At 49.9% G+C, this 13,398-nt stretch overlaps 1 protein-coding gene across 6 annotated transcripts in view; it reads right to left on the bottom strand.

Annotated features, from left to right (window-relative positions):
* Window positions 1–13,398, bottom strand: part of TPST1 (tyrosylprotein sulfotransferase 1) — a 43,936-nt gene that overhangs the window by 28,223 nt on the left and 2,315 nt on the right. For 4 of the 6 annotated variants that reach the window (XM_076354506.1, XM_076354509.1, XM_076354510.1 and 1 more), the window contains exon 1: window positions 4,200–4,403. The exons of 1 other annotated variant lie outside the window; for it this stretch is intronic. Coding sequence is in view for 1 of the 5 variants with exons in the window: in XM_076354511.1 (XP_076210626.1) it covers window positions 4,200–4,309 (110 nt within the window). In the remaining 4 variants the exon portion in view is untranslated. Of the gene's footprint in view, window positions 1–3,718; window positions 3,855–4,199; window positions 4,404–13,398 lie in introns of those variants that run through there. One more of the 6 variants, XM_076354507.1, reaches the window with a different exon arrangement.

Here is a 13,398-nt window from a genome sequence, read left to right as displayed (position 1 = left end):
AAGCAGAAGTGTTTGTAACTGAATTTTATTCCCAGAAAAGTCAGACCTATGAGTCAGCCACAAGATGATGTTAGCAAAGCAAAAATGACTGCTTTGTTTCCTTCTTCTGCACACACTAATTCTCTCCCCCCTCCTTCCCTCCTCCTACATGCAGCAGGTCAAGACCTTTTTTCCTCAAGTTCATCCAAAAAATGTTTAAGATTTTTAGCTTAGTCAAGGGGCAAGTCATTCATTTGTTTACGTTAGAACAGTTTGGGTTTTGTTGTTTAAAGCATTCCCTGCTAGGGGAAAAAAGATGATCCATTACCACCCAATAATAAGCAATCCTCATAAGCTCTAAAGCTCAGACTCACTTTGGAGGCTGGAAAGAGTGATGACCACCTCCCTTCTCATGTTCAACCAGGCAGCTTTTTCCAAGGCTAAATTAACAGGACAGCTACACTGGCATTATACATCTCAAAAAAAAAACCAAACCCACATATATATATAAAAAACATTTTTCAGTGATTAGCTTGTCCTCTGCTTCTATCTCTTGAACTTCTGGCTCAGATTCTGATAACCAGACCTCTTTCTAGAAAGAGCAAGCACAGTAGTACCACTCAGATTTTTGTGGAGTATATTTTGTTCCTGCATCTGCCCAACTGTTCATCACAGCGTTTGACCTCAACACTACTGGCAAACTTTGCTGGGAGGAAAGATCACACCCGGCTCTGTGTCAACAGGCCATCAGGCTTCATAGTCATCCTTCTCAAAACACTGTGCCCTCCCACCTGTGCTGGAAAGCAGGAGCAAGACAGAGGTGAGCAGAAGAATGCTAGAGTTCATACTATTGCAAAGTTGTCTTTCCCCTCACACTCTTTTTAGAGTTTACCCTCATGTCCTCCTACCATGTTGCTATGATAGGAATTTTACTCAATCCCTTAGTCTCTGGGGCTATTACCCCCCCCATAAGGCTTTGTGCAGTAGACTCCAAAATACAGACTCCAGAAACAGAAAATTCTCGCAGTTTGGAGATGCTGCCTTTCAGATGCACAACCGCAATCTGACTGCTACACCCAAAGCTTGTGGTACAAATCTGCAGAGGAAGTTCATTTTACAGTGGCAAGGTAGCTAAGGTGAATGGAAAAAAAATCCTAAACTGTTGTTACCCGTTGTCACTCTCTTCTCTGCTCTTGACTGTAGGAGGAGAAATGAAAATGCTGCTAGGACTTAAAGAAGCAAATGTCAACCATGTCAGTATCCTCCTTGCCTCTTCTCGCACCTTCACTTTTCCTCTGTAAAAAATAAATACTGGAAAGGCAGCAGATACCGAGGATTCTCAAGAATCATCTTCAAAACAAAATACATTTAGAAAACTGTAGACAATATATTTCTTAGAGGAAGTTCTATATTAAGCTCATCAAATAGTCCAAGTAAGAAGCCCTTGCATACAATGTTAGTCTTCAAGCATTCCTAAATGAAAGGTAAAGAAAGGTATTCCATAAAACCTTCCCTTCAATGAACTGGTTTGTTTCTGGCCATTCAAGTTTGTTCACCACAAAGAAGATTGCATAGGAAAGCCGACAGTTACATTATAATGGTATAGCACAACAGCGAGGAACACGACTGAAATATTCACAGTATACCACTTCAAGAAGCTATCCAAACCGTCGCAGGCTCATTTAGAAGATTGTTCCAAAAAATCATTTAAGTATTCAGGAAGCATTTTTATGCCTTCGAAGCGGCGTTTGCACAGTCACCTTAATGATTTCCCCAAAGACCGGATATCATGTATTACTACCAGTCACGTAACAGAATCCAGAGGAAATGGAAAAACAGAGGAATGTCAAAGTACAGCACAAGCAAGCAAACCCCAAGCAAAATACTCAGCAACGCTAGATATAAAAGTCAAGAAGACTTGAGTACCAAGTCCATCTTTAGCTTTTTAAGTCATGATGGCTCTCAAGCCCTGCAGCTGTTTACTCTAGATTTCTCCCCCCCATTAGCTACACAGTGAAAAAGGATGATCAAACAGGATGAGCAATTTTTATTCACCTCCACAAATAAGCAGTAAGTCACCCGGCAGAAAGCATCTGGGATGAAAGACAGCCAGCTAGACCTAGTGAAGCCTATCTTCACGCAGAGCAGTTTGACAAGTAGAATAATAGGAGAAAGTTGGACAAAATTAGTATAAGGGAATGCAGATGTGTGAACAACATTCCCTTATAGTTCACACTGTAGGAACTATAGGAATGTTGTTCACACATTCGCATTCCCTTGAACCTACACTTTTTTGTTTGGGGTTTTTTGTTGGTTTGGGTTTTTTTGTTGGGTTGGTTTTTTTTTTTTTAGTATAAAGCTCTGAAAAATTGTAAAGGCCAAATTAACCTTCACGGCCACAGACCACTGCCGAATCTGAAGCTTCCATATTGGGGAAGACTGCATACAACTACATAATAATTCCACAATATCTAGTACAATCATGAAATTGTATTATTTCCTTCTTCTGCACACGCTAATCCTCTCCCCCTCCTTCCCTCCTCCTACATGCAGCAGGTGAAGACCTTTCTTCCTCAAGTTCATTCAAAAAATGTTTAAGATTTTTAGCTTAGTCAAGGAGTAAAAAGAGACGTGCTCACATTTATGCATTTCCCTCATGTAATCAATAGGTAAAAGATGAAGCAAGCTGTACCCTTTCCTTTTACCAGTTAACCCCCCCCAAAACCCCCCCCAGCTTTCTTCATAATCCTCCACTAGACAGATATATAGATACACACACGAATATATGTGTGTGTGTGTGTAAAGAGACATTCAGAAGCCTTTGTCCTTCCTCTATATCTAACACCTACAAGCTTTCTTAACAAGCAAGAGAAAAAAATATACCAGATCCGAACCAGCTAGTAAGGTTACCAAAGCACTCAAAATTCAATACTTTTAGGTTTTTCAACATTTAAGATCTCTAAAATGAGTTTAAAGTACAGCTAATTAAAACGTTCTGCTTCAAATGAAAGCAAAGAACTCTATACATTCTGCTCTACCTACATATATAATACATACAGCAAGTTAACTGGATTTGCATATTGAATGGTCAAAAGAGAGTTACCAACATGTTATGCAAGAATACACAGTATTTGTTAAGTACTACGGCTACTGCTGGAGAACAATTCAACAAAAGGAATTTTATTGGCAACACACATAGGCTTCTAGCTCTTTAAATTTATGTTAAAAAAACCCAGAAAAAAAAGTCAGTGACATACTAATAGCAGATAAGCTACTGTTCTGTGCACTTTTATGTGTACTGTGCCTCCTAAGAGGGGTTTCAGCACTCCATTATACAATAAGGCACTTCAAAGAATCAAACTGCTTAATAATACTAAAAAGATACAGACCTACAGAAATTTGCACGACACGTTCACAACAACATATGCAAATGGCTTCTTCCAGCAATACCACCAGCAAAACCACTTCTAGCTAAGAGGCGTATTAGGTCTACTGCTATAAAACTACCGCTAAAATGCTTACGCATACTGTGACTATTAGACGTTGTGCTTGCAGATACAAATGCAGCGCTGTAAAACTATTTCTGCGTGCCTCCCCTGCTCCACCGCGGGTATTTACAGCGGCGTGGCACCCGCGGACAGCCTCCCCCGACACATCTCAGCTGCTGAACAAAGACAACAGAAGCGCTGGGAGCTCCTTAAGCAAGTTAGTCCGCCCGTACGGAAACTTTCCGATTTACCCGGCTCGGATCCGCCTCGCACCCCGCCACGGGCACCGGCGGGAAGCAGCGAGCCGGCCCCGCCGCTCCCGCCGCTCATCCTCGGGAGCTCCCGGCTGCAGCTACGGGACCCGCGGCGATGCCCGCACAGCCGAGTGCCTCGGCCGGTTACGGTACCGCCCGGCCCGGCTCCCCCGGCCGGCAGCGGCGCCTGAAGGGCGCGGGCACCGCACGGCCACAGCGCTGACCCGCTCCCAGCAGCAGCAGCAGCCGCCGCCGTCTCAGGCCGCGGCCGTCCCCCAACGCGGCCGACAAAGGCAACGGCTCTGGCAGCACCGGAGCCGCCCCAGCGCCGGGCGGGGCAAGGCGGAGCACGGCGGCTGCTGTGGGGGCTGCGCGGGCGGTGAGGGGGGGGGAACGGCCACGCCCGGGGCCCGCCCCGCCCCGCCCCGCCGCGCCGCAGCCTCCCGCCTCAGGTGCGCGGCGGGCAGCGGCTCCTCACCTGCGCTGCCACCGCCCCCGCGCCGCGGCGGCCGCTGCCAGGGCCGGGCTAGAGCCGCGCAGCAGCAGCACTGCTGCCCCTCCTCCGCCGCGGCTCCCCTCAGGCACCATCGCAGTGGGTCGGGGTCGGGGTCGGGACCGGGACCGGGACCGGGACCGGGACCGGGACCCGGACCGGCTGCGCCGCCTCCCCTCAGCCGCGCGGCTGCGGCTGCCATGGAAATCACAACCACGCCCTGATTGGTCGCGGGCCTCGATGTGTCGCGGGACGTGGTTGGGCCGGCGCTGAAGATTGACAGCTGAGGAGGCGTGGCCGGGCGGCGGGGGCGGGGCCATTAACCCCTGCGGGCGCGGCGGGAAACAGCTGGAGCGCACAGCTGGAGCGGGCGGGACGCGCGGGCGCACACCTGGGCGGTGGCGCCACGTGAGCATCTGGAGGAGCCCATGTGCACCAACGTCTGGGCAGCTGTGCCAGACAGATGTTGCTAGCTGGGAACAGCTGGATTTTGTCCCAGCTCACGCCACTAAAACCTGCCACCACTGCTAAAGAAGAAAGGTGAAGGCTTGAACTGTAAGACTATTTTCGCAAGAAAACTCTTTACCGAATGCTACCCGCTGGCTTAGGTTTCAGAGGTCGGTCTTGCGGGTGAAACCATCCAGAACACACAGTCCCGTTGCCCTGGGCAAACGGGTTTTACGTGCAGCGCTGCAACTCTCCGATAAATTGAGAAAAGCTACGGTTGAACATTTTAATAGGCATGAGGCACTGACAGCGCAGGACAGCAGGGAGTATCGCCTGGCTCAGAGCTCAGGTGTCCTCTGGTGTCATACACCTGTTTTGCAGCAGCGGGGAAGCACAAGCCACGTGCCCACCACATGGGGGCAACTGTGGAAACATCTGGAATAGCATCGGGCTGGAGCACAAGCTCGAGCCCGAGCCGGCTGCCGGCACATCTCACAACTCCTCTGACCCACAGCTGGGTGAAGCGGCCAGGCAAGGAGCGAGGATGATTTGCACCTGCGCTTTGCCCCTGGAGGTGTAGCTGTAGGAGGAGACTCACATCTGTAGATTAACTCACCTCTAACAAAGACTGGCCTTAGGCCATCCTAACCGCTTCCTCCTCAGTGGTCTATGCAGAAGGACAGCTTTTATCCCTAAAGAGCGGGAAAATAGGTTGAATTTGACTTGTTAACATTAACTTAATGATACGTAAAGGCTGAATCAAACTGAAAACATCTCTCTTCTTTACATACAGGAGCTCTGGCCCAGCTGCCGCCACCGTATGCAGACAAACACCCCGTGGAAAAGTCAGTGCTGCTGCAGGGTCATATCAAACGGAACAATCCCGTGGGACATTCCCCAAATTTGTGTTGCTTGCCAAATGGGGGGAAAAAAAAAAAGCAGCTAAAGGGATTTAACATCATGCCAGCCCGAAATTCAGTCCGGGAAAAGCTGCCTTTGCACTGAGCAGTGGTAATCAACACTCATCCCTGCTCATCCCCGATGGATGTTTCTGCCCTTTGCCCTCTGCCTCCCAAACCCTCCTGCGGCTGGGGCATCCCCTCCGCCGTCGCTGCAGCGGGGCAGCGCAGCACGGGGGCTGGCAGCTAATGAGAACCACCACTGATTCGTTGCCACCGGCCTCGGTGAGGGCTCGGCTGGCTGGAGACACCAGGACCGGGAGACACCACCAGCAGCGAGACCTTAGTGTAAAAAGGATGGAAACCACCGTGTGGGAGAACATCCCCTTTTAATCCCGAAAGCCCTAAAATCAGGTCTGACTCACTGTCCCATCTCCTGGAGAGACGGTACAAATCCTGCGCGGCTGGGGAGATAACCAGCTGGGCTTTGCCGTCATCCCAGCCTCACAAGATGCGGAGCGACGGTGCCTGAGCTGATAGCGATACCGTCAGGATGCATGAATTAATCACAGCCCATTACCTCATGTCTCATAGCCCTTGCAAAGCGCCTATCATAAAACTTTTACGAGCCTGTCAGGACGTGGTTTCCACCGATATCGATGAGCAAACGCTCGCTGCCAGCGCTGCCCGGAGAGCCGATACAGATGAGCGCTCGTTCTGCATCCTGCTTCACTGAGGGGATGGAGAAACATCGCTGTCAAGAGGGGTGAACGCGGTGCGTCTCATGCGTGTTTTATTTGCTAAGAAAATTAAGTGAAGGCAGCCATGTGAGCAGATACCTATGTTCAGGACATATTTTCATGGTGGGAAGAGCTCTGCCCTGTAAGGCCTGAGTTTCAAGAGTGCCTAACACCTGTAAGGCTTTCAGACGTGCTCAGGGAGTTGCTGGGAGTGCAGAGAAACCAGCAACTCCTTTCAGGTGGTAAAATTCCTTTCAAATTTCTTTTCTCTGACAGCTATTGACAGGGAATAAATGTCATTTGCCCCCGAATGCAGCTGAATTTGAACTAACGATTTAAAGATGAAACAGTCTGTATCCTGTTTCCAGTAAGTTTGCCTCAATCCATTAAACAGCACTTTTCAGATCACTTTATTGGCTTTTCTTTTATGGCTTTAACTGTAACTCACACAGATCTTCCCTTTTAAAGGCTTCCAATCTGTGGCAATCAAACAGTGCCTCCAGGGGGGAAAAAACGCCATTCTCCAAGGGAAAGGGGGAAAGCACGATGCTGCTGTATGAAGCGGACGGAGCTACTGTACGTAGCGGGTGCCCCACACTGGGCCCTTCTTTAATCAGCGTTCATCTGAGAGCCATGGATCAAATAACCCATCAAATATTGCATCACGCAAAGTCTCGGTACAGACAGAGCTTAACTCTCGGCCATGAAGTTGCTGTTGCCGGTGGATAAACACTACCAGAAGCAATAGCATTTACTTACTCATCATTTGACAGTTGCATTGGCTGTTCCTTGCTGGCTTGCTCCTGTTTTGTTCCTTAAAGCTGGGAAATAATTCCTCCTTGCCGGGGGCTCGGCCGCACGCGTGGGATGAAGGATGAGCCCAGGACCGAAGCCGCAGTTCTTGGGGGGAGCGGGGCTGGTGCTGCGGGGCCACAGCCCGGGGTTGGCTGAGCTCCAAGAGAAGCAGAAGCGGGTCCTGGTGGCTGTGCCGGCTTTGTGCCCGGTTTTCCCTTGGCAGTGGCACGGCTTGCGGTTGTTCCCAGGCTTTAAGTTCTAGCAGTGCCACATGGCGCATCTGGGACCACTGCTGGGAGGAGGAGGAGGAGGGAAGAGCAGCCCTGAGTCCTGAAAGATGGTGCTATTTAGGAGCCTACGTTGAACTTTTTTTTCATGCTATTTCCGAATGCGAGCCACAACATAAACCAAACTTCTCCAAATCACTGCTATGGCAGAGAGCAGCCATACAACATCGCCTGGAAGGACCGAGCTGGGTGGCTGCATCCGCGCTCCCTCCACGCATCGGGTCTGGGGCACGCCAGGGCTCCAGGGCACATCGGAGGAGCCAGGAGCCATCCTGCACAGCCTCAGGCAACGTGGACTGTCACAGACCCAGCAGCAATGACTGATTGTGCTGCCTTATGCTCGTACCAAGGCCTGCCAGGTGAGCGGCAGCTTTCCTACCACATCATACAAGTCGCTGGGCCAGTGCGCGAGCGAGTGAAGTCCCCAGCATGCTGCTCTGACCTCTGCTAGCTGGAGGTCTGGCACATTCAGAGACAAAAATGGGTCTTTTTCCTTCCCTGGACTTCCAATACAATGCTTTTCCTGACACCAACTCCACTCCAAAAGTAGTCCTGAATACAGTTTGAGTGTGATGTTTAAAAGCAAGAGAAAGCTTGCCAGTCCAGATATCCTGGCCCTCATCCAGGAGTATTTTACCTTAATTCCACTTTCCCAATCCTAAGAATGTAAAGAATTTCCCTCTGGCTCTGCTCAGCTCATTCCCGGGCCCAGAGCAAGGAGAGCTGCGCTTGCTGGCTTAGGCACGTTCTTGACAGAACTGTTAAATATTATTCTTTTTTCCTCGAATGCCTCAGCAGCGATTGCACAACCCAGCTTTTCGCTGGCTGTCTCGCACAGGGAGGATCTCTCCTTCGCTGAGAGGCAGAGGGAGGAGGGTTGGTGCTTGTGGCTTTCATCCCCATGCTCACTAAAGGCGGTTTTGAAAGCCAGGGGGGTGAGAGGCTCAGCTGTCGCTTCTGCCCCAAAAGATCTCCCTGTTACCTCCAGTACAAAAGGTTATATATAGATAAGTCCATTATAGAAGGAACTGAGGGAACAGAGAAATTTGGAGGAGGATACCAATATGATAAAGCACAAAGAAACTCAGTTGGATTTCAGCTTGTCCTGTGCATCTGGGAAATTCATTTGGCCTTTAGGTAGAAGTAATTCAGAAATCCCAAGCCCCGCGTGTGCCTGGGCTGTCTCGAAGCCCAGAGCACGGCTGGGCATCCTTCCTCCCCCGAGCAACCCCGCTTAAGTGCTTAGTTGGCTCTGTGTCAAAGACACAGATTGTTTAAGTCAATCCTGTTATCTCTGCCTTTATGAATACGAACAAACTGCCCTCTGAATAAGGGAAAAGGATGGACTTAACACCTTACTGACAAAGTAAACTGCCTGCAGGTAAACCAGCACAGACTTCAAGCCCTCGGCTGGTGCCTCGGTCAGGGGAGGACCACGGGGCAGCATCCCTCTCCACATCCCAGCCTCTGAGATGCCCTAAATTTATCTTGGGCTGAGGGCTATTCCAGAGCCCAGAAGCAGGAGCAGGGGACAGGAATACCCTGCTCCTGGCTGCACATCATGGCAGGACGGGGACCAACGGGGGCAGCTGGCACCCAGCACCGTAAAGGGATCCCAGTGGTGTCTGTAAGGGCAGACTGATCCAAAAAAACCCAGCCTGGACGTTCAGGGAAGACTTACTCCCCGGAGGAGAACATCCAAGGACTGTGTTCACGAGCCTCTGAGTTTAGGGAAAACAGGCCCCACAAGACATTAAGCTGATGACATTCCTCTGCATCCCCTCACAGCAGGAGAGTAAGATGTTTCTGCTGAATAGATGTTTCTGCATCCAGAATCATGCCTTGCACTTAATGCAGTCTGTCTTATGAGCAGAGCAAACCTGTCAGCTGCGAACCCAGCGAGGACGCTCTTTAACTTGGAAGGATGCTAATGTCTCTCTCTGCGTTTCCCAGGGGCACGCTCATTTTTATTGCTTTTCTCTGCTACCGATATTATTTTTCTGGCCCGCTGCCTCGCGTATCGATCATGTTAGCAGTGCAAAGTATGCCCTTGGCAGTGCAAAGTTTGCCCCAGGGGATGCCGGAGCAGATGTAGTGCACGCACCAATGGGCTGGGGCCCCACTGGGCATTTTCGATAGCCACACAATTTGTATTTCATGGCCAAAGCCAGCAAAACCAAGCCCTGGGAATCACTGCGGCACCAGAAAGGTGCCATTCTCAGTGTTTGCCTGCAAAAAGCCTCAGCTGGCAGCACAGGGATCCACCTAACCCGCACGCACAGCATCATCCTTGTGCATAACCTGAAAGCATCACTCCCCTACCTCCGGCTTTGCCCTAGGTTCGCAGGCAGTGATCCCCCCACGGTCTCACAGGGCACAGGCTCATCCTGCTCTTCAAACCCACTCTCACCCATCCCATGTTGCAGCTGCACGTACCTGCCCGGAAAGGTATTGGCCTGAAAATATAAAACCTCAGCTTGGTCCCCGCTGCCCGGCGTCCCACGGGAGGGCAAAGCGTGACACATCGGACCTGGTTACACGTCAAACACGCTTTGCACTGGCTCAGACCACTGCTGGAGGTCCAGGCCAGCGGTCTGGGCATGGATGCTGAGCCAGACCCTCCTGGCTCAAACCACTCGGGTGCTGCAGCTACAAGAAACACACACACACACACACACACACACCCCCCCGCCAGCTCCAGCCCCAGCTTTGACACCTTATTTCCCTAATCCCAGCAGGGCCACCCTCCATCGCCAAGCAGGGCTGGCTTTTCTGCTGCAAGCACCATTTCAGGAAGATTTAAACTGAAATTATCAAAGTCAGGAGAACATGGACTTTTCTTTAGGTAGCTGCAACCCGACCTTAACCCATTTGCGGCTCAGAGAGGAACGAGGCGGTTTCTGCTCCGACCCCCTAAAGCAGCTCTTTGTGATAAATAGCTCCATATTCCCCTGTCTCTGTCTGATCTCGTGTCTGCTGCTTTCTAAATGTGACAGCTGAGAATTGATCTTTCCATGTGCCTGGAGAAATAATTACGGGGCTAGGAATATCTCCGTGCAGTCCTCGTCCCTGTTCTCGCAGGCAAGGCGTTTTAGACATCACATGTATTTATTTCACAGGGAGATTTTTTCCCCAGCTGTAGGAGCCTCTGGAGGTGCAGAGTCCTCAGGTTTTTCCAGCTGGTAGGCAGTCCTAGCCATCCAATAAATATAGAAGTAGCTGTTTTTCCAGTCAGAAACCAGGAGTGAATACTCTCCTCTTTTACATTTATAGGCATCTTCCCGTGTTCTTGGCTTGCGGACAGCTGCCTATGTGGCATGACGGACGTGTGCAGGCAGAGTGCTCATCTCCAGCACAGGAACATCTGAGAACAAGCCATTGCCTAATTCCTCCCCCTCCTTTAGGTTTCCCTAAAAAAAAAAAATATTTAAAAAATCCAGTATCACAGAGACCGGCTAAGCTGGAGCTCTTATAAAGTCTCGTACGACCACTACCGCGCTGCTGAAGCTGTTTGCTTCGAGTCATGTGCAATGCTCTTGGCTGCTTTTGCCCAGCTGCCCTGCATGGCTGGTCATGGAGGCAGGGAGCAAAGCGCCGGGCTTTCACCCCGCAGCGAGGAGCGATGCTCCTCAGAGCCTCGTTGCACCCGCACAGCCCGTCCTCAGCGCGTTCGTTCATCACATTCACGGGCGTCTGCCTGGGAAAGCACCGCCGGCAGCACACTGACGCTTGATGGAAGAGGGATAAGCTCTTTCTTGTGGGACTTGTCCCGTGAAGTTTAAATGGCTGAAAGTGCCCAGTGGTTTGCAGGATTAAGTCCTGAGTTTGTAAAGCAGTAGCAGTGATAACAAGAAATGATCTTGTCTGTGTCTGGAAAACACCTCACAAGGAGGTGAGAAAGCAGGTCACAAACTCCAGCATCTAAAAAAAAAATAATCCCCCCAAAACCCCACTGCCAAAGACACAGAGCTCTGCTTGCATCGGATCAAAGGCTTTCAAACCCTCTGTGATGATGGCAGTGAGACATCAGTGAAATCGCCTCGGCCGCACACACCGTGCCCAGGCAGTTGGCTACGGTCTGTGTGATGAGTTTCTTCGGAGCAGGATGGCCAGCGTGGCTGGTCTTGCAGGACTTGGCTCTTGCAACCACGGCAGTTCTGAAAACAAAAATATCCCGTCGTCTAAATACGTTGGCATCTCTATCACGTGCAAGGCACGGGCGTTTTGAAAGCAGTGACTGTACAATGAGTGCCCAGCGGGTCCATCACTCGTCCCTTCGTTAGCTGGCCAGCTTGCAAGGAGCTATAGAAGTGTAAATAATTTTAAAATTACATAAAGCTCTGAAGGAACACCATTAATGCTGCTAATGAAATCATACATGGTGCGGCTCTTTTCTTTGAGTTTCTTACAAGTGGTGTTAAAATTCACACTATTAAAGATGAGACAAGACAGCATTTAAATCCCATCCCCGCCGCAGTTTCTTGTTCCAGACTTGCAGTATTTTCATCCTCCTCTGCCTCCTTTATGGTTGAGCTTGATTTGTCAGCTAAAAGAGACTGAATTAAACCCTAATTCTCCCTCCACGGGGGCTGCCGTGTGGCCCTGCTGCTCTCAGGCTCCTCACCAGCAAGCGTCGGTTCAGCGACTGGAGTTTGGCACCTTACCTGGGGGGGGGGATGAGGAGGGTAATGCAATGCCCTAAAAAAATAATAAATAAAATCCCGCTGCTTTTGGGGACAGGCTCATTTGCTGGATCCAGCACCCTACCCTGGCAGTGGATTTTTCCCCATTTGCAGTGGCTGAACAGCTCAGCTCGGGATGTTGCTTGAAAAACCTTGGTTTAGACTCATTTTTTATTCCCAAGGCCGTATCTTTAGGTCTTGAGTGAGGCACGTTGTGAAACGGGTGAAGCCTGAGCCCCTGGGCCAAAGTCTGGGAGAACAGTAAACAGGGGAGGGAGGAGCGGTACCTTCTGCAGAGCTCCCTCTTCTTGTTTGGTTTCCATCGATCATTTATTTTTACGGTGGCCTTTTGAAAGGGGAACACGGCATTTAATGCTTTCTCTGAGCTCGCTGGGACACTGCTGCGTTTGCTACAGGGAGGGGAAATAGCCCTAACTGAACATAGAGGAGGCACCTTTGTTAGAGAGGTGATGGGAACGGCGAGACCCAACTGAGAACGTGAGGGTGTGAAGGCATCTGAAATCTGCACCCACCAAAAAATGAAACTATAAATTCATTGTAGACAAGCTACGAAATCCAGACCTCCTTTCTCCCCGTCCCCTGCTCTAACCACTGAATAACATCCCCCTCAGCCATAAAACAGATGTTAAATTAAAAAAGCAGCACAGGCAATAAAATGCACCAAAGAAATCATCTACTGAACTTCTGCACCTTTCTGTGAAACACCTGGGGCACAAACAGAAACAATCTCTTTTTCTTCAGAAAACCAAAATTGCACCAGCGGAGGCAAATGATGAACCCATCTTCCTGCAATAGTACTTTTAAATCAGTAAAAGAGAGCAGCCACCAAGACACCAATTTTCCAGACTGCGATGGAGAGAGAGGGAACAGAAATGGCAAAATCAGGACTCGCTCGGCCCATCCTGCATCCAACACCCCCCGCACGGCTTCTCCGTCATTTCCAAATACACGCACATAAATAGGCAATTTACAGTTAACGCTAAATGCTGTTCGACCTTTTGCCATAGGAACCCGCTGAATTCTGTAGGCGTCTTCCCTAATATGAACTTATGCAAGTTCTCCCGCATTCAATCCTACAGGAATATTCTATTTCTTGTTTTCCTAAGGAAAAATGAGACTTTCTCTGCCAAAAACGGAGCAGAAAGGGCAGAACTCCCTAGCCAACGTGCTGCTGACGCTTGTAAAATGAAATAAGAAACTCTCCTCACTCGTTTGGCCAGCGAGAAGCTTTTGCCCTTAGATCGGGGCTTTTGATTCCAAATATTTTGGGTTCCTTTGGGCAGAAATCCCTGCCTGGCTCTGCAGACAGCCTC

The sequence above is a fragment of the Aptenodytes patagonicus genome, chromosome 17 (genome assembly GCF_965638725.1).
Source record: "Aptenodytes patagonicus chromosome 17, bAptPat1.pri.cur, whole genome shotgun sequence".
Lineage (NCBI taxonomy): Eukaryota > Metazoa > Chordata > Aves > Sphenisciformes > Spheniscidae > Aptenodytes > Aptenodytes patagonicus.
This window is presented reverse-complemented; position numbering and strand designations above follow the sequence as displayed.